A 19,497-nucleotide genomic window follows, 5' to 3' on the forward strand; every position below is an offset into this window, starting at 1 on the left:
ATGCTTACCCATAATTAAATAAATTAGTTCATAGTTAATGTATTTAACAAAAATAGATACACTTTTAAAACAAAGGTTTACTGCTTTTAATAATTAAACACTCCTGTGTCAGATATGGAGAGATGAATCTGCACTACGTGAACTATCGGCTGTCGGACATCCGGGAATGTAAGGATAAGGCGGCAGACAGGATGCCCATCTGCGAGGAGCCGCGCACACCGGAAGACAGCCTCAGCGTCGTGCACGACATCAACATACACGTGCCAATCTTCACAGAACGACTTGATGGAAAGTAAGAGCGTAAAGGTCCCTAAAGGATGATATTCAACATGCAACTTAAGTCTATCGTATGACCATACATAACTGACTTCATTTACTGTACACTAAACAAAATTCCTAACCGGCCACCTAAGTAATCTTCTAATATTCCTTTCCCTGTGAAATACGCCTAATTACAAATTAGTTTCACGAAAAGACCATTACATCGTACACATGCTGTGAAAACTTGGTTCACATATTTCGCGTTGTCAAAAAGATACAGTGTCTCAAATGACAACACCCTCAATCATACAAGTCACAAAATCTAACATAGCGTGTAAAGGAAGAAAAATGAAAATACCACCCTTATATATGTGAGACTGAAACACAGTCATCAAAGGCTTAATTAGTTCAAATGAATGTTCAACTTTAACATTACCATCTATGTGAAACAAAGCCTGTGTCAAAAGATTGCTGAAAATACATAAACAATGAAAATTTTGATTCCCTATGGAATTTGCATAGTTATTTCTTTTCCTTGCGACTTTTGAATTTAGGAGTAACCGCATATGAACTGTGTTTTCTCTGCCGTTTATGCTTCGATTCAGCTCAATTGTTCAAGAATATTGCCACGAGATGGCGGATATCGAATACTGAACTGTATATTGATTATACTTAATGCACTTTTCAAGAAGGTTACTTTACTAAGTGGCCGGTTAGGAATTTTGTTTACTGTATATGTCCGTTATTTCAGACCCTCCGAATAGATACATTAATTTTAGATCCAAGGAAGTTTAAGAGCGTTTTTGTTGATAATAAACTGGTTTCGGATTTATATCGGTTTCACAAACTGTGTATTTGTTGTTACAGTGTCAAATAAAACCAAAACCAGTTTTATTGTACTTTTCAACGAAAACCTAAACCGGTTTTTGAAACTATCAAAACCCTACCGGAGGCGGTTTCATAGGTTCGTTCCATCCGAAAACTAGTTCACTTTAAAAAACAAACAAACATGGAGGACAGTGCTCCAACACGTGTGTTGAAACACCTTTTATATAAAACATGCAAACGACTATCTGCGGTACATTGTTTTGAAGAAGTTAAGAAATAATGTTTCATGTTCAAATGTCAAAACATGGCACGCGGGGGAATGACTTCATGCTTGCCACAATCACAGCATACTGGTACAGTCTGTATTTTTTTTACTTAAATTGTCAAATTTACTGACAAAAATGACATAAAAACAAGCTGCAAATAATACAAATTTTTAATTTACTAAACCAAAACATGTAGCAATAATTTAAAAAGGATACATGAAAATAAATAACAAGTTAAAACTGTTCCATATTTAGGTACTCCCAAGGACAAAAATGGCAGTCCTTGACTGTGCAGTTAATAAAGTAATTTTCATGCAGATTGGTAGCATCTTGAAAAATACCATTTATATAAACCAATTGGTCTTGAATCCTTGTATGCTGATCAAAAATATTGTAGTTGTGGTGCAAATCTAACTAAAAATATTTCAATAATAGTGACGAAAGTGTTCCGATTTAGGTACTCACCCAGTACACCAAACCATGCATTTGTTACTTCAAGCAAAACTATCAAAACGGGTTTCGAAACTGCTGAAACCATTGACAAGGAAACTGAAACTGGTTTGGTATCAACAAAAACGCCCTTAATGGCCTTAGACTATTGTGCCGGTTTTACAAAATATCGTATGTTGACTTTCTGCAAAGATGTTCTCTTTAAGTTGGTTCGTTTATCTTTTTACCGTTGATCATACTTGTAAAATATAATCTCAGATACAATGGTCCGAAAGTTAATACAACTCTTGTGCGATATGACTTCTTCCATTTGCCATGAAAGATATATTCTACACTTGTGTTTTTTTAGTATACACAAAAAGCGGCTGTTCATGTCCAACGGACGATCAGACATTGGGTCTGACCTTGACCAGACGATTGATCGCCCGCTCTCCTCTATTGGTGGTCAGTCTGAGTATGGTCAGTTCTCGTCTACAATGAGGGAGCAACGGCCCGGGTTGAAACAGCCGCCGTCACCTTCCCTTCAACCGCTCACCCCACCCACTTCCGCAAAGCATGTCCGTCGGCACCAACAAGGAAGACCGACCGCGGACCTCTCTCCGCATCTACCACACCGCGCCCTGGCGCCCCTGGCCCACCGCCAACGGGTTTGTTCTATATATTTGTTTGCATCTGAGCCAGTACAAAACACATATGAGATTATTAAATTGAAAAGTTCCGAAAACAATATCTTTAATATTTATTCCACTCGATTGAAAACCAGAAACACCGGCACCGGCTTTTCAAAACTGATTTTTTTAGATAAAAAAACGTGTAATTTGAAAGGCAAACATGTGAAAAAAAATGTTGAATATAGTGTTTAAAAATCCGATGTCAGCATAAAAATTTAGGACAAAATGCATATGTATAACCAAAAAATCCCATTTTGGCAATCGTAATTTTTAGTTTGGAATTAAACTTTTTTTTTCAAATGGGAGTTGCGCTGTATTTGAATGTTCTGCCTGTTATTGTCGTATTCTCAAAATTTTTATTTAATTTTATCTTCGACCAATAACAATTAATTATTCTACTCCCAGATCTAATAAAAGCTTCACTTACGTTTATTTCAGATGCCACCAGAGGCGCAAACTTCGGAGTACATTCGTCCTTTGCCATCCTATTTTAAACGACCGGAAGTTACGCCACGCTATTATCAGGAATTCCTGGAGCCGAGCACCATACCATCACGTGACCGCGAACTGGCCACACCCACCGCGTCACAAGTTGGTTCCGATAAAATTTTGTTGGATTCGGACAACGAGGACTTGCGATAAAATTTGAGATTCGACACTTGAAGCTATATTTAGTGACTGTACCAAAGTGAAACACTGCGATTTATCGATACTATAGTTCAAATGTTTTCTTTCTTTGACAATACTGTGTCATATGATTTATTTATTTTTCTACTTTCTTAAAATCTCATTTCAACTCTTTGATTGCCATGAAACTTTTCTGAATGGTTTGTTTTTTGAGATAATATGTGATGATTTCAACATGGTGTTTACCAACCTTTTACACGTATAAATGTTGCATGCAAGTGCTATTTGGTTCCCTAAAAACCATTGTCATTGTGCCAAATATTGTGCCACATTTGTTTTATTTTGACGGACTGTGATGCATCGATTGTGGTATATTTTAATAACTTGTTGATATTTGTCGCCATGTAATATTTGATCATGCTTTAAAACTTTTTTAGAAATGATTTTGTGTGTTTTTATCTTATACGGCGCTGTCCATTCACTTACAATAATTGTATTCAAACAACTTAAAGGGACTCTCGATCGCTCATGTATTGGACTTAATTTTGTTTTTTACAGTTGTTCATCTAAAAACACTAATATTATCATTATTTTACTCTTTGATACCGAAATTGCATGAAAAAAAATACAAGTGAGGTATGAAACAATAGTTTGGTTTTAGTAAGGTGCGAATCCATGCTGGTAAAGTCAAGAAAAAAATAGAAAAACGACGTCTTAACAACTAGGTCACAAGGACTTATACAACAGCTTGTGGATATGTTTACCTTTTATGAATACATTGATAACATCACGTGATTATGCCAATCAACCAGTCACGCTACGACGAATCGATGTACCCTGTAAGTAAAAGTATTCAAAACTGTGGTCTTCCAAAACAATATTTGATCAAATATCAACATTTGATGAAGGATTCCAGCTGTCAGTATCTTAGTTTTAACACTCCTAATGATTTGCAATGCTTCATTTCTTCATTAAAAGGTTCATTTTACAAAATATGAGCGAGTCCCTGTGATGAAAAGAAACAAAAAGAGACTGTGTTCTGCCTCCGGTGAACAAACATTTCATTTGCACTTGTGAATGTTCACCAAAACGATGAAGTCAACGTCAAGGGTGAACGCGAAACTGTTCTAAATAATTTTGCTGGAGTAGGAGAAGCTTTTTTATTTGATTTAACTCCTCAACATCTGATATGGTTGTGTCCGCAATACGGTACAATGCCTAAAGGCTAAAGGCCAATTGTCTGGTTCCCTGCTTACTGATATTGTGCCATCCTACTTCTCAGTTTAAAGGCTTTCATAAACGATTAAAATAGCTGTTCACATCAATTGAAGAATCCGACGTACAAATAGGAGAATTTGGGATGCCCGGCGACCTCATACTAATTTGGTTTCATTTTAAAGCGTTTTGTTCGAAGAAAAAAATAATAGGAAACAATATCGACAATGATATACACAGACTTGTTTTTCCCCTTTTAATTTTGCAAAAAAAATCACTTACGCCCGATTTAATTCAGTTGAAATGAAGAAAAAATACACACGGCGTTATATTTTTATATAATGCTGTACTTTCAGTCAATTATTTTTCACATCTGTTTTTTTTTAAAAAGCAAATTTAAAAACAATCCTTTCAAATGGAACTAAATGGTATTGAGCCACAATGCATCATTTAACATTAAGATGGTGGGGCTATCAGAGAGCTAGCTTATATGTGGATTGGATACCTTAAATGAGCTATTCCATGTTTAAATAACGACAAAGTTAAGCACATATCTCAGGAACTATTGAATGTTGTTGCGTATTCTAATTCGCATTTTCATTAGCGGGTCCCGGACACGCACCCAGGGCCCCCACCCCCTAAAATTGTCCAAATTAACTTTTAATTACAATATAGAAGAAAAAATTAACCATTTCGGACTAGAAATTATCCCTAGACCCCCTGTCAACACTTTAAACAAAATAAATATCGGTTCTGAAGGTGGAGCGCAAGTAAAATGGTTACGTCCTGAGTTACACCCCTCCCCCCTCTTACGTTAAATCCTGTACCGCCCCTGATTTTGAGAATGTCTCGGAAACTTAACACAGACACCAAACGTCACAGACATTATCTTAGTACCAGTTATGTCCACTGAAGGCCTGGCATCCACTAATACGATTTTGGCAACAATCGTTCACGATTTAGAAAATCGTGGTGATTTTTTACAGATCTCTAATACAAATAACGGACATCGTGAAAAACTTCGTTAGGCAGTCTTGGCGCTGCTACGACAGTTTTTGTTTCAAATATATATTAAACGTTGCGCAATCTTAGTTAAGCTAATCGTAAGTCAATCGAGCATAGCGGGGATTTTTATGACGATTCAGTCTGAATGGACAGGGCTAGTCTACGATTTTAAACGATTTGCTACACAACTGAGTGTTTATAACAGATATGTGAGCAATCATGGCGAATTCACGGTCCTAAAGCATGGCTAACACTTTAATGATTTCAGCTACGAGGGCCCACCATTAAGAACCTCGTGGTGATCGTGACAGATCGTAAATACATTGGTAACGACTTTTTAATGGCCTCAGCGTGAATCGTGATGAGTATTGAAGGGTTCTGGTAACTCGGGAAGTGCCTTGATGGTTTTAACTGTTCTAAAAACGTACGTGGTGCTGTACGATTTGCTACAGGTTTTTTTCAAACTCGAAACGTATTCTATCGCATTTCTGCTTTTATACACACCGGTCATATTTCTCTAAATCGATCGTCTCTTGACCTGATCCTTGTTTTGGGCAATAATGTTTTTCAATTGCACTGCTGTTCAATAGCAATATTTTGACAAAACAATGCTATCATTGACAACAATCATCCATTTCCGGGATTTTCTGTTATTTTGAGCTGTAAAAAAGAAAACTTCATAAAAATAGCATTTGATAATATTGGAGATTTAAAAGATGCTTTTGTCTTATATACGAATAATTGTATACGATATTAATCTTGAATTATCTTAAGACTACCTATCGTAATATTGTAAAGAATAAAGAAACAAGCCTTACCATAAACGGAACACAAATAGTGGCACAGTATTTTATACACACATAAAATTCTTTATTTGTTGTTGTTGAGTTTATAAATGTTTGCCCGCGCCCACTAATGGCTGCATTATGGCTTGACCTCGTCATATTCCCAAGTGTGACTTAAACAAAATTTTGAACCCAAAGGGGGAGTTTTACCCCCATCGGTGGATGGAATATTCACCAAAGGAGTATGTTTGTACCCAAAATGCCGCGAAATTCTTTATTTCATTGTGAAAAGAATCAGCTGACCGCGATGAGCCAATCATGAGATTTGTTAATGCACGCGGGCTTATCGGGTCACTTGGCTTCTCATGTGACCTCTGTAAACCAATGAGACTTCTTCAGCCATCATCTTTGTTTACTTCGGTATGATAGAAGCGTTTGACAATTTGTTTAAAATTTTCAACTATAACCACCACCACCACCATCTCCTTCCACCTCTTTTTCATCTTGAGAAAAGAAATTAGACTGTCTAGGGTGCCACACATTTTACTATGTCTCATTTGATTCTTTAGTACTTGTGTTAATTCAAAATGTATTATTTCCCTGTTTATACATGTACTGCCATAATAATACGCTATTTATAACGTTCTATTTCCCTGTGTATCATAATGATTGGCGGTTTGCCCACCCAGATATTATTGTATTACGGGAAAGATAACGTAACACTTATCACCATATTCTTGTTGACTTTGATTTTATGTTCATGGCATTTTGAATAAATGACCATTATCAATCAACCCAGTGTGTTTCTTGTACTTTTTTCTACATACATTACTAGTTTGAACAACCGGCTTGCGGTCGCCTTTATAACCAGATAAGTGTACACTATATAAATAGTGGCACGTAACCACAATTCAGTGCACATGCGCAGTTTCATAGCAACTGTCACCAAAATCCAAGATGGACGGCGGTGAAGATAAACAACAAGAATCCGAGGGTAAAAAGTGAATTTTCTCGACTTTTGTATGTCCAAACAATGTAACATTTACACAACTCAATCATTCATAAGTGGTTATGCATAAGTAAAGCAATGTTTAACACCATTTCGATATATATCCAAATAAAAACCACTATGATTGTAAGTTAGCAAAGTAAAACAGCATTTAACAGAAATAAACTAATAGATTATCGACTGTTTTGATCATTATACATTTATTCCTGATTAAATTTTAGATCATAATAGTATTGGATGATCTAATGAAAACATTTGTCAATGGTTCATGAAGTGTTTCATGATTAAAATACTTGACTGCAGACACGCCATGTGGATCGATTCCTGCTTATGAACCCCATATGTAACAAGTTGTTAAAACATTTTAAAGGGATATGTTGGGGCTGTTGAAGGATCATGTAGTCAATTATATATGAAACTGGCAAATTTGTATTTTTTTTTTTTTAACTTTGGTTTGCCCTATATTATTAATGTAGGGACTCAGGTAAACTGGTGATGCCCGGACCATGTTGAAGCGTTTCATTGAAATGCTTTGACTAGACATACATAGTCATGTTTACACTAAACTGTGTTAAACTTTTATGACCATTAAATCTGTACACACATGTATCTATACTGTTCTTATATCCATAATTGCCAACAGCACAGCAGCAGGGGGAAGCAGAGGTTCCCCCGGCAGAGCAGGCTGAGGTAGCGGAACAACAAGAAACTGTGGAGGAAAAGGCCGAGGAGAAGGCTGAACCTGCTCCTGAAATAGCTCCTCCTGTGCAGGGTAAGACAGGTTATTTATTTTTTTCCTCACTAAACTTGCGTATCAAAAGTCATACTTAGACCTTTAGGATCTTAATTAGTCCAATTTTAAATGCGTTTACATTTTAATTTGATTTTTGGGTATGGCAAATCCTTCCGAAGGCTTATAAAAGTATTAAAATTTTGTCTAATTGTGTTGACTTGATCTTAGCACTATTCTAAAATTTATGAGTTTACTCAAACAATTCTGGAATGTTGAATTTCCATGCATGGTATACATACATGTATCTATATAATAATAATTATAGTATTATCTCCTTTAATAAATCAGTGTAGTGATTTAGTTCCAGGTATTAAACTAAATTATGACTGATATTTATGAAAGTATTTAAGCAGAGCCTTTAATTATGATATTAAATAAATGCCATGGTGACTGCACTTTTTGTTGCAGAAGAACAACAAGCAGAAGGACAAAATGAAGAACAAACAACTGAGGAACAAAAAGAGGAAAAGAATGTAGATGAAACAGATGGTAAACCGGCTGAGACAGAGGCTGGACAAGCAGAGGAACAAGGTATGAATGAGGGTGGTGATGAAAAGAAGGATGATATTGGTGAAGCTGATCAGTCAACTGAACAAAATAATGAGCAAATAGTAGCAGGAGATGCAGAGCAAGACAAAAATAATGAGCAAACATTAGGGGAGGCAGAGCAAGGTCAGGTTAATGATGAGGGTTCTAATGTGGCAGGTGATGATAGCATTAATGCAGGTGATGTCACACAGGCTGAACAGAAAGAGAAGGAAGAGATTGCTGAAAAAGCCGATGAACAAACGGCTGAAACTATTGCTGAGGGGGAACAGGCTGTCGCTGAAAAAGATGAACAAGAAACAGAAAAGGCTGACGAAAAAGAAGCTGGTGAAGGTTAGAAGTGGCCTAGAATTAGCTCACTTCTTGTAGCCCTAGAACCTGCTCTATTAATCCATTGTTAGCCCCTCATCCAAGGTGTATGTTATGTACAAGAAAGGCACTTGAATGATGTTAGACTAAGTCTGCACATCATAGTTTGTATAATTAGCTAAATTTAAAATAAGATTAAGTGTTTTATTGTAAAAAGTTACATGTATCTATAACATGATGTTGCTTGTTTAGAGTGTAATACAACACAATAGTGTTAAACAACTTGACGTTGACATCCTCCTGCACTACTGATTTAGCATCAACCATTTTACAGAAAATTGAACAAAATCTTCATTTTTGGCAAAAAATGTGTCATGTGATAAAACAAATTTTAAAATGTTTTTGTCTTAAATCTCAACTCATATTATATCCTGCATGTGTAACACTTACTTTATCCGAATGCTTTCCCAGAGGTGTCAGTGTTTATCAATCATCAATCAGTGCCTTTCTTTTCCGGTAGAATAATTTAACATGTTATTTTGTATAACCTACATATAGCTGCCAAGGATCTTTGTAGATCATAGTTTATTCTTTACATTGACTAAATCTAACATATACATGAAAGCTATTTATTTTAACTATGTAAATTAGTTGAAGGGATCCCAGTTAATAAATCTTAAAAATGTACAAACTTTTACTAATGAACCACTTGTTACATAACTTTCAAACTATCTCAACTTTTATATCAAGTAAAACAGTCTCCAATATTAATCATATTAATAAAAATTTAAAGCAGTGCAGTTATATTATTTTTGCTTAAAAGTAATTAGTCCTTTATCTGTTTTACTCTGTAAATGTTTCAATATAAATACTTATAATAATTCCTACAAAATGTTTAAAGAGATCTAAAAATAGTGCAACAACTATGATATAATAGTTATGTTAGCATTACATAAATGATAATGTTTTAACATACTGTGTGTTATATTAAAGTAGCGGAGAAGCCATCAGAAGGAGGTGAACAACAAGCAGAGACACAACAACAAGAGACCGTGGCTGAACAACAGTCTGAACAACAGTCTGAACAACAGCCTGAACAAAAGTCTGAACAACAGCCTGAACAACCGGCTACTCAAGGTCAGTGACTGGGATGTGATACAGTATCTTCAGATAGATTTTGCATTCCTTTACCAGTGTTTGACACTAACATTTTTTGCACAGGAGTCCCTCTGACTTCACACATACTTTAGGGGCGGAATCATTATCAGGGTTACATTTTCAGGTGAAGGCCTTGAGGAGGTAGATGGGAAGGCGGAAGGAGAGACACCATCGACCCAGGAGGAACAGGGGCCTGCTGATACCACACAAGAAGCACAAGAGGTTCCTATGGCTGTTTCAATTTTAAATTATATAAGAGACAGAGGACATTCATTTAAGCAATAACTATAGAATTACTGAATGTCACTGGAACTGTGAACTATAAATGATTATGTCATGACTTTAAATTTATGCCACAGTAGTGATTTCAATAGGTCGGAAAGTATGTACCGGTATGTTATCTTGGTTGGTTAGTTCAGTAGCAGAGCATTTGATTTGCAAGCAAGCAGTTTGTTTGAATAAAAAACCCTCTAACAATGTTGATTCCAACTGACACCTCAGCAGGCTGAATAATTAGTGAATAAAGATCTATGAGATTAAATGAACATTCTGCAAAATAAACCACAATAATTTGTTGTCATATTGTTTCCACTGTTGTCTGTCACCAGGAGGAGGAAGTTAAGGAAGAGGAGAAAGAGGATGAGGAGCCAAAAATTCCCGATGACTTTTACTACGAGTATGACAAGTTTGCTTCCCGTCCCGCCATCAGTGCCGAATCTGGATTGCCCGAGGACATGCTCACACTTCAGTATCCTTCCAAATGCATTTATTTTACTTGCATTTCATTGTTTAAAGATATTTCTTTTGTTTTTTGGTAAATCTTTTTATATGATTTATACAATACTACAGTATTTATGCATTTTTTTACTCACTTTATGATCATACTGTTACAGATTTATTTGAATGCATAGCTTAAGCATCCAAAAATGATTATTTTGACATTTTGCCTCAAAGTCAAAAAATCATGCTCTTTCAATTTTGTTGACCCTTAACCCTACACAAGACATTCATTTGGTTATGACTGCATGAAGCGAGCCAATCTGCACATTCTCGATGAGAAAACGGTCCTTTTTGCAGCTGGTAATCTTGTTCTCATTCTTGACCTGAATAGCAAGGAGCAGAAATTCATACGCAGCACCAGCGGTGGGGGTATCGGAGCCATAGCTGTAAGCGTAACATCTTTATTTCTCTGTTGACTTGAAGGAATAAATCCATGCCAAATTAGTTATATACTTAGCATCAGGTTTCAATTTCAAAACCTGTAATGTACTTTTGTGTACCTTCTGCCTTCATAGAATGAAATGCGTTTGATTATCAAATATTTCTTTAGTTTTGTCTAAAATCTTATTATGTGTTTATAAATACATGCAACCTTAATATATGTAGCAGTTGAAACATAAAACTACTTCAATTAAACCCACTTCTGACTTTTTTTAGTCAAGTTCATAATATTTCAGTTCTTAGCCCAATAAAATGTGCTCTTCTCACCCTTAGCACCCTGTCCCGTTTTCTGCAACACCCTGCTTGTTTTAAAACCTGGCTTATATGCTTATAATTATTTACCATAAATTATACTTCAGGTACATCCTAGCCGCAAGTTCTTTGCAGTAGCAGAGAAAGGCAGTAGCCCAAACATCAACGTATTTGAATGGCCGACCCTTAAGCTGCACAGAATACTCAGGGGTGGGACAGAAAAGTCCTATGCTTTTGTGGATTTCAAGTTAGTTTTGAATTTTCAATTTAGTCCATCTTTGTCATAATGTATACTTTATCAGACAGTGTTGAGATTATTTATTTGTGCGTGTCAAAAAAAGTGGCTGCTCCTGTTTTCTTTTCTCACTACAAGCTCAGCCTTAGCTCAAAGTTCTGCTTTTACGAAACATATAATTCATGAACGAAAGAATGAATTAGGCGATATCTGTAATTTAAGATCCTCTATATTCCTGTTTCCCTTTTTCAGCCCTGATGGTACCCTGCTTGCCTCCCAAGGAGGGGACCCAGACTTTATGCTGACTGTGTGGGACTGGAAACAGGAGAAAACAGTACTGCGATCCAAGGCCTTCTCACAGGACGTGTTCAGATGTACTTTCTCCACCGAGCTTGAGGGCCAGCTTACCACATCCGGAACAGTGCATATAAGGTAGGTGTTATTTAATGCTTTGCTTAATATCTGAAGAGAAACTGAGGATGACCAAAATGACCAGTGTTCGGAGGAGGTCATAGAAAGTTAAATGTACGTCACCTTGGTCTGATTAACATTATTCTGTTTTTCGAAGAGGCAAAAAGTCATGGTATTGTCATTTTTTGGCATTATAACTTATAAACTGTTAAAGATATTCCAATGGAACACATGTTGCCAGAGACAATGTGCACATCAATAGCAAGACCAATAAATCTTGCTTAAAAAATTGTTGAGTGATGCCCGTTTTAGACAACAAAACAGACGAGCATTGTTTCATGAAATACAAACACTTATTATTAAAACATTCTGAACTGTAGACTCTACTTTTGTTATATTGATGAAGTTTATAATAATTATCATTGCTTGAAATATAGATCACACCCATTTACATACATACTAATATTTAATTTAAGTAGTACTATAAAAATATATTTACTTTCATGTATGCGTAGTTACTTATGAATCTGGGAGAGTATTTGTCTTAGAGGTTTCAACTGTTCTTTATACTTACTAAAGTTTATTCTTACTTCTCGTTCCCAGATTTTGGAAGATGGCAGACACTTTCACTGGTCTCAAGCTGCAGGGAGAGCTCGGAAAGTTTGGTCGCACAGAGATCTCGGATATCGAGGGCTATGTGGAGCTCCCTGATGGCAAGGTGCTATCGGGCTCCGAGTGGGGAAACATGCTTCTTTGGGAGGGAGGCCTTATAAAGGTGAGACAAGGGAAATTGGTGTAAATATCTCAACTTTTCTTTACCCAATTTATTTTTAAATAAGTTGAACCAGCATGTGAGTGATGAAGCAAAAGGGTTCTAAGTGTTTCTTTATTTAATTTTACATAGATCATTTTCTCTTTTTAATACCTATGATTTTATACTATTATTTAGCAGGCATTGGGCTGATTGTTCAGAACTTTTTAAGGTTATTGTTAACTTTCATATCTGTATTGCTCTGGAAGTTTCAGGGTTACTCTTATGGTCTGCAGTGTTCTTAACAAGATGTTTTAGCTGTACTATAAAGCAGGGTGACGAGTTTGGTTTGAACTAAGTGTCTATTATAGATTTATGAAATCAACTTTTCTCTGATTTAAATTTATTTTATTGCTAGAGTCCTACAAAGTCTTTCATGGAAAAAAACAAAAACCCTTGTTGATGATTTCCACGAATTACATACCTGAATAGTGGACATGGATTCTCATTTTGCAGTCCAAGTTCAAGCATGAAAATTATTTGTGAGCAGGAAGAGATTTATTTTAAAAAACAAAAAGTCTTACCACATCTGTTCCATACAGCAGATACTTGTGGACAAGGGCGAGCTTTCCTTGGTTGATTTAAATATAGTTTTCTGAGATAAAATGTGTTATAATATTCCATATTGGTCATGTTTTTTTCAGGTTGAGATTCGTATGAAGAACAAAAAGTCATGCCATACAGGTCCAATACAGCAGATACTCCTGGACGAGGGTGAGCTCATGTCTGTTGGCATTGATGGATACATTAGGGTATGTCACACTGTTTAAGTCTAATATAAAAAAATACCATTTATGTAGTGTTCTTATTTAGCACAGATTATATTTAGTGATTTGATTACTTTATGTAGAGTAATGAAAAAAAGGATAAAATCAGTCACTTGGATGACATAGATATAAACTAATAATATCAATTTTACATCCATGTCATTTGCTGCCACATTTAAAGCAAGATTTCTTGATTATTAACAATAAAAAGTTATATTTTGCATTTGTTCCATTGTGTACAAAGGTGTGGGACTTTGAAGCAATTGACACAGCCGACGCGACTGATGATAGTGCAATGTTTGAACTAGACCCGATGAACGAGCTGAAAGTTGGCACAAATGTACAGCTCAAGTGTATTATTAAGTCTATAGACTCAGAAAATGAACCAACCATCTGGTATGCTCAGGTAAGTGGTCCAATATGTTTGAAAACTATAAAGGTTTGTTCCTGTCCGAAGATTTGGTAATACATGTTTAACAAGGCCCATAACTCGGGTTTGTTCTTCAGGCCCCAAATTCTCATAACAGGCTTAAGTAGCTTATTTCAGTTAGCCACAATACTTAAGTTGGATTTTGATAAATAAAAAATGGTCTATTGTAATTATCATAAAGACAATTCCTATATAAAGAATGAAAATATTCATAGATGAAATATTACACAAATTATTGAAGGTAAAAATAGTGAGTTTAGCTTAACCTCGTTATGAAGGACTTAAGAATTTCTGAGAGATTGGGCCCATTTGAGTATTGCCTCTTGTTAGAAAAATAAATTACATGAGCATTTACTAGCGCTCTCGTTTATAATTAAAACAGATGGTTTATGATTATATATGCCTTGCTTTGCCCATAACATTATCAATGGCATCAAAAACATCATTACAATGTGAAAAAGATGAAGTTGTCATGACATAGTTTTGTTATCTTTTTGAAGAAGTTTTGTTTTAATATCATAGGAAGCTCTAAGCTCTTGTCACAAATTGTACATTCATATGGAGCTATACACCTTTTATCTCAATGTCACGTAACTGTATCTTAATTTCAGGATGCACATGGAGGTATCTGGCGTCTAGACCTGTCATTTTCTCATACATCTAGCGCCCCTGAGAAACTGTTCACCTTCCATGCAGGCATGATCAGTGGCTGTGACGTCTCTCCCGTCTCACAGCTGGCTGCCACCACTGGACACGACAGTGAGTTTGGGGTTTTAATGTCTTGAGTAAAGTTTTTCCAACATCAGTTTCAGCCCTACCCAGTAATAAGGGTAGATATGGCAGGCTTGATAAGTGGTAGTGATGTCTCCCCCGTCTCACAGCTGGCAATAACACACACCACCCGACATGACATGGGTTTTATGATTTTATGCTCACCAGAGGATAAGTGTTTTTGAAAACTTGAATGTGGATTGGGTTCAATGAATTATTTTATAGGTATTTATGGAGGCCAGTCGTAGTCCAATGTTATTTTCATATGAATTGGAAGATATTACAATGATATTCCTTGCTAAAGCTAAAAAAATGTAATATTTTTCATTAAAACTCCATTACTTAAAATTTTTGTTTTCTGGAATATGTGCCGTATTCATTTTTAACACTTTTATGTCTATTCTAGGCACCGTGCGAGTGTTTGACTATGTGCAGCAGAAGCAGATTTGTGACACAAGGTTTGCCAGTGGCGGAACCTCCATTATCTGGATGCCTGACATTGTAAGTATATAACAAAAAAAAGAATAATAATATAAATAGTAGTTGACTGCAAAGCATTGAAGAGAATTAGTATACATGTATTTAATGAACACATCTTAAAGTTGTATAGAAATCTTTATTAAATGAATGAATAAATAAAATGCATAGATTTGGTACAATTTAGTAGCAAGTCTTCAGTGTTTTCTTTCTATATGCTGATAATGCAATGTCACATTCTCCCCCTCTTCAGGTTGATCCAAAGGGTGGCACAGTGGTTGTCGGCTTCGAGGATGGTGTGGTCCGTGTTCTCGGGGTCAGCAAGCTTATTGAGGACTCAGCCCGTCGAAAGAAACATCATGAGTGTAGCCTACAGCTCCTTCAGGCCTTCAAGCCTCACAGCAAGGCCGTCACCTCTCTCGCAATTGACAAACTTGGCGAAACTATCGCATCTGGGGTAAGATGCAGGACATTTTTACCCTTCTTTCCCATAGCTGATACCCAGCTTCTTTCCTAAGTACCAGACCCTGCTTTTTCTCTCCCAAAATAGCGTCTGAAATATCCCATTTTTTATTTAAATAAAATGAGAATTTCTTGATTCATTTAATAATGTTTCTGAGTGATATATTTACTGCTTTATAGATATTTACTTCATTTTTCTGAAAATGTTTGAAAACATACTCTTGAGAATATTTTCCCAAAACTGAAAAAATGCTTATTTTCCTGCAAAGGGCTAGGGTGTCTTCCCCATACTTGTTAAAAGGACCTGAAAGTCAATAGCTTGATTAGACTTTGTTTTTTGTTTGTTATTTGTAATGTGTATATTCTGTTTGCCGATCACTGTGATAATTCATCATTTTTCTTCTTTGCTTTTTAATAATGATTTCATTGGTCTAAAATAATTATAGGCATGGTTGAATTTGTTTGCTTTATATTTCTGTTCTGATGTCAACTGAAATTAGTACGTTATTGCCTGTCAGAGTACGGTTATGGGTTTGATTCTAATTTCCCGCTATAAAATTGAAATATTGTGAAATCTAGGCAATTTCATCTGAGAATGTTTCTATTATTTCTATCCTAGGCTATATATTGACCTTTCTGTTGCAGTCTGAGGATGGCACAGTGTTCTTAATGTCCATCGGAGACAAATACAGCCCAATGGGGTTCTTGAAAGTTGCTGGACCAGTCACACAAGTCCAGTGGTCGCCCGCTAGATTTGTAAGTATTTATTTAGTATTTTTAAATCTGTTTACATAGGTCTATTTAGTTTTTGTAATAAAGAAAACACACTGGTACAAAAGTCTATCTATTTTTGTGTAAATATTTGATGTGAAAACCATTTTGTCCTTTCTTTTTTAAACAAGATTTCACTGGTTCAAAGCAAAGGAACTCCAAAAAATTATTAAAAAATAAACTACCAAAAGGTGTTCTTTACCTGAAAAAGTAAACACTAGCTATTCACTGTTTCCATGGTAACACTTCTTGTCCCCAGGAACGTGAGACGTTGTTAGTGTTCTGTCAAGGCGGAATAGTTCAAGAGATCACCTGGCCAGATGATGGAAAGTTCGACACCTCACACACATTTGAGATCAAAGGCCTACAAATGCGGAGCTTCAAATTTGCCAGCGTCAAATCTAAACTTAGAGTGAGTGATGCCATTTTTGTAAACCTAATTCTGTAAAATATTCTGAACTCTGTTAGGAATTGAAAGTTTCTTCCATGGAAGATAGATGTCTCTCCCACCTCAGATAAGTAGATCCAAATAATTAGCCATGCTGGAAATCCTTTTCTAGCACACCGGATAGGCATTTCCGGTGAATTCAGCCGTGCTGGAAAACTCCATCTGGCATCCCCCCATGCCAGATGAGTCACCCGCTGTGACGTAATACTTTATATTTCTTTTATAAAACACTCAATGTAACCATAGTTATGAGATTTCAATAGATGAGTTCCATTAACATTAACTTTACAAAAATATTCTTTAAAAACAAAACAAAATAACCCCTAAAAGACGTGATATCGAAAGAACTTATTGACGTATGCAGTGAATACAAATTACTGCGCGTCATGACGTCAATAAACATCATCGCACGCGCTTTTTGGTGAAATGTACAAAAACGCACTTTCTTATGTATTTTCTTCACAAAAAATGTAATTAAAGGTATGCTAGAAAAAATATCTATCATGTGTGTCCGTTCCGGATAGAAAAATCCGACCCTCGGGCACGCTGCATAGCCGGTAACTTGGCAAACCTTATTAATCTTGCCCATAGGCAAAGATATGAGTACATGTATGTGAAAAATAAATTAAATAACAATTTTACTATATTTAGTGTAACAGAGGTGGGAGAAAAAGCATTTACCATGGCTATGTACAATGTAAAAGCTTCATCCCATGCCTGGTGCTCCGTAAACCTCATTTCCGCAGTGCACCCTAGGCTCGGGTGCAGGATGATCTATGGATATGAGGTTTATGCAGATCGAGGATGGTAGAAAACAATCTTACTTCTACTCTACCTTATGAAAGTCAAAATAAAAAGTTTTTATAAAATATGCCTTTTTTTGTTTGTTAAGAACCCTCATTTTCATCTGAAATATCACATAATTTATACTTGGCATTGTACAATTTGTGAACTCGATTTTCTATGTCTCTCTTAGCATGAGGAGGAGTTGGAGAGGAAAGCTAAGGAAGAGGAGGAGCGCAAGAAAAAAGAAGCAGAGGAAAGGAGAAAACGTATTGAGCGGGGCCTCGAGACCGAGTCTGAACAAGGGGATGTTGAAGGTGAGCACCTGACAGGGCCTCAATTAGTAGTGACCTCAAATTACTGAGGACCTCAGAAAAAAGATGATGGGTGCCTGGCAAAAAAAGAGGCATTGATGTAGATTGAGGGTAGAATGGGTCATTTTTGAAGTAACATGGAGAGTGTATATCAATCAATGCTTCAAATGCAATATCAGTTTATATCTGCCTTTTAATGACCTTGTAGTAATTAAAGTTATAAAGAATTTAATCAACGTATCAGACTTGCTTATAAATCTCTTATACTCTCTTTAAAGGTTACACATTTGTTTACAAAGGAGCAGAAAGAATGCGAGCAAGGATGGGAGCCGTATATCCCAGAGAACCCCAGCCCCATTCTGACAGGAATTTTACGTGGACAAGCATGGAATCATTTGTCATACCAGACTTGCTTAAAAATCCCCCATACTCCCTTTAATGTTTATATTTGATTACAGAGGAGGTGAAGGAGAGAGACCGAATGGGAGCCCTACACCCCAGATGAGCCCAGCCCTATCCCGATAGGCTTTGACAGGGACAACCTGGAACCATTTCATGACCCATGATCCATCATTCTTTAAACATTGTTAAACTGTCTGTTAACATAGGAGAAGAAAAAAGAAACAAAATGGGAGCCCTACAGAGATGAGCCCAGCCCCATCTTGACGGGCTTCAACGGGAACAAGACTGGAGCCATTATACTCCCCAGGATTCTTTATTTCTTACTCAATGTTAAACTGTCTGTTTACAGAGGAGGAGAAGGAGAAAGAGCCAGAATGGGAGCCCTATATTCCAGATGAGCCCAGCCCCATCTTGACGGGCTTCTATGGGGACAAGCCTGGAACCATCTGGTTATCCATGGTCAGTATCAGCTCATGAATTTGAATGTGATAATTTAATGGAAACTACAGGTACAAGCCCAGTAGGCAATTTGTTTCTGAAGACCCTGTTAAAGTGCAGGGTTAAGGCCAAACAGACACATAACAGGACACATACATTGTTACAAAACTTTTATTGCTTTAAAGGAAATTATCCCGGAGATCAGTTTTTCTTCTTTGTCTAATGAAAACAGTGTATGTTTTATGTACAAGTTCCATAATCATAATTGCGGCACACTTTGTGAGGCCCTGATAAGATATTTTTAGATTTACTTGTTTGAAAAACTGTGTCTATTGCTTGATATAAGATATTTGGATAAATCAACTATAAGAGGCTGAAATATTTCTATCAGTGATGGGTTGAAAAGGGGTTGGAAAGTCCTGCTTCTCTTCGGGTGACGAGGATTCAGGGGAGACAATTCTTATCATTTTGAATATGCATATTACAGGGTAACTTTCAATGCTGGATTCATGTACGAGAGTGAATTCCGCTTCCCTCTTCTGGTGATGAGGATTCAGGGGAGACAATTCTTATCATTATGA

At 36.3% G+C, this 19,497-nt stretch overlaps 2 protein-coding genes across 5 annotated transcripts in view; both read left to right on the plus strand.

The window, feature by feature from the left end:
- Window positions 1-3,547, plus strand: part of LOC128233403 (uncharacterized) — a 59,959-nt gene extending 56,412 nt beyond the window's left edge. The window contains exons 59-61 of the mRNA XM_052947068.1: window positions 113-292; window positions 2,155-2,452; window positions 2,915-3,547. Coding sequence (XP_052803028.1) covers window positions 113-292; window positions 2,155-2,452; window positions 2,915-3,118 — 682 coding nt within the window. The 3' untranslated portion in view covers window positions 3,119-3,547. The remainder of the gene's footprint in view (window positions 1-112; window positions 293-2,154; window positions 2,453-2,914) is intronic.
- A 3,488-nt stretch (window positions 3,548-7,035) lies between these two features.
- LOC128234874 (cilia- and flagella-associated protein 44-like) overlaps window positions 7,036-19,497 on the plus strand; it is a 29,565-nt gene continuing 17,103 nt past the window's right edge. Inside the window, exons 1-19 of one of the 4 annotated variants that reach the window (XM_052949462.1) lie at window positions 7,036-7,102; window positions 7,761-7,889; window positions 8,319-8,789; window positions 9,759-9,902; window positions 10,048-10,145; window positions 10,532-10,671; window positions 10,927-11,089; window positions 11,504-11,643; window positions 11,884-12,063; window positions 12,646-12,817; window positions 13,498-13,605; window positions 13,865-14,026; window positions 14,662-14,809; window positions 15,228-15,322; window positions 15,552-15,755; window positions 16,406-16,516; window positions 16,791-16,943; window positions 17,956-18,079; window positions 18,828-18,937. In XM_052949462.1, the coding sequence (XP_052805422.1) occupies window positions 7,066-7,102; window positions 7,761-7,889; window positions 8,319-8,789; window positions 9,759-9,902; window positions 10,048-10,145; window positions 10,532-10,671; window positions 10,927-11,089; window positions 11,504-11,643; window positions 11,884-12,063; window positions 12,646-12,817; window positions 13,498-13,605; window positions 13,865-14,026; window positions 14,662-14,809; window positions 15,228-15,322; window positions 15,552-15,755; window positions 16,406-16,516; window positions 16,791-16,943; window positions 17,956-18,079; window positions 18,828-18,937 (2,889 nt within the window). In that variant the 5' untranslated portion in view covers window positions 7,036-7,065. The remainder of the gene's footprint in view (window positions 7,103-7,760; window positions 7,890-8,318; window positions 8,790-9,758; window positions 9,903-10,047; window positions 10,146-10,531; window positions 10,672-10,926; window positions 11,090-11,503; window positions 11,644-11,883; window positions 12,064-12,645; window positions 12,818-13,497; window positions 13,606-13,864; window positions 14,027-14,661; window positions 14,810-15,227; window positions 15,323-15,551; window positions 15,756-16,405; window positions 16,517-16,790; window positions 16,944-17,955; window positions 18,080-18,827; window positions 18,938-19,497) is intronic. The other 3 variants (XM_052949463.1, XM_052949464.1, XM_052949465.1) reach the window with 3 other exon arrangements.

The sequence above is a fragment of the Mya arenaria genome, chromosome 5 (genome assembly GCF_026914265.1).
Source record: "Mya arenaria isolate MELC-2E11 chromosome 5, ASM2691426v1".
In the NCBI taxonomy this organism is placed as follows: Eukaryota; Metazoa; Mollusca; class Bivalvia; order Myida; family Myidae; genus Mya; species Mya arenaria.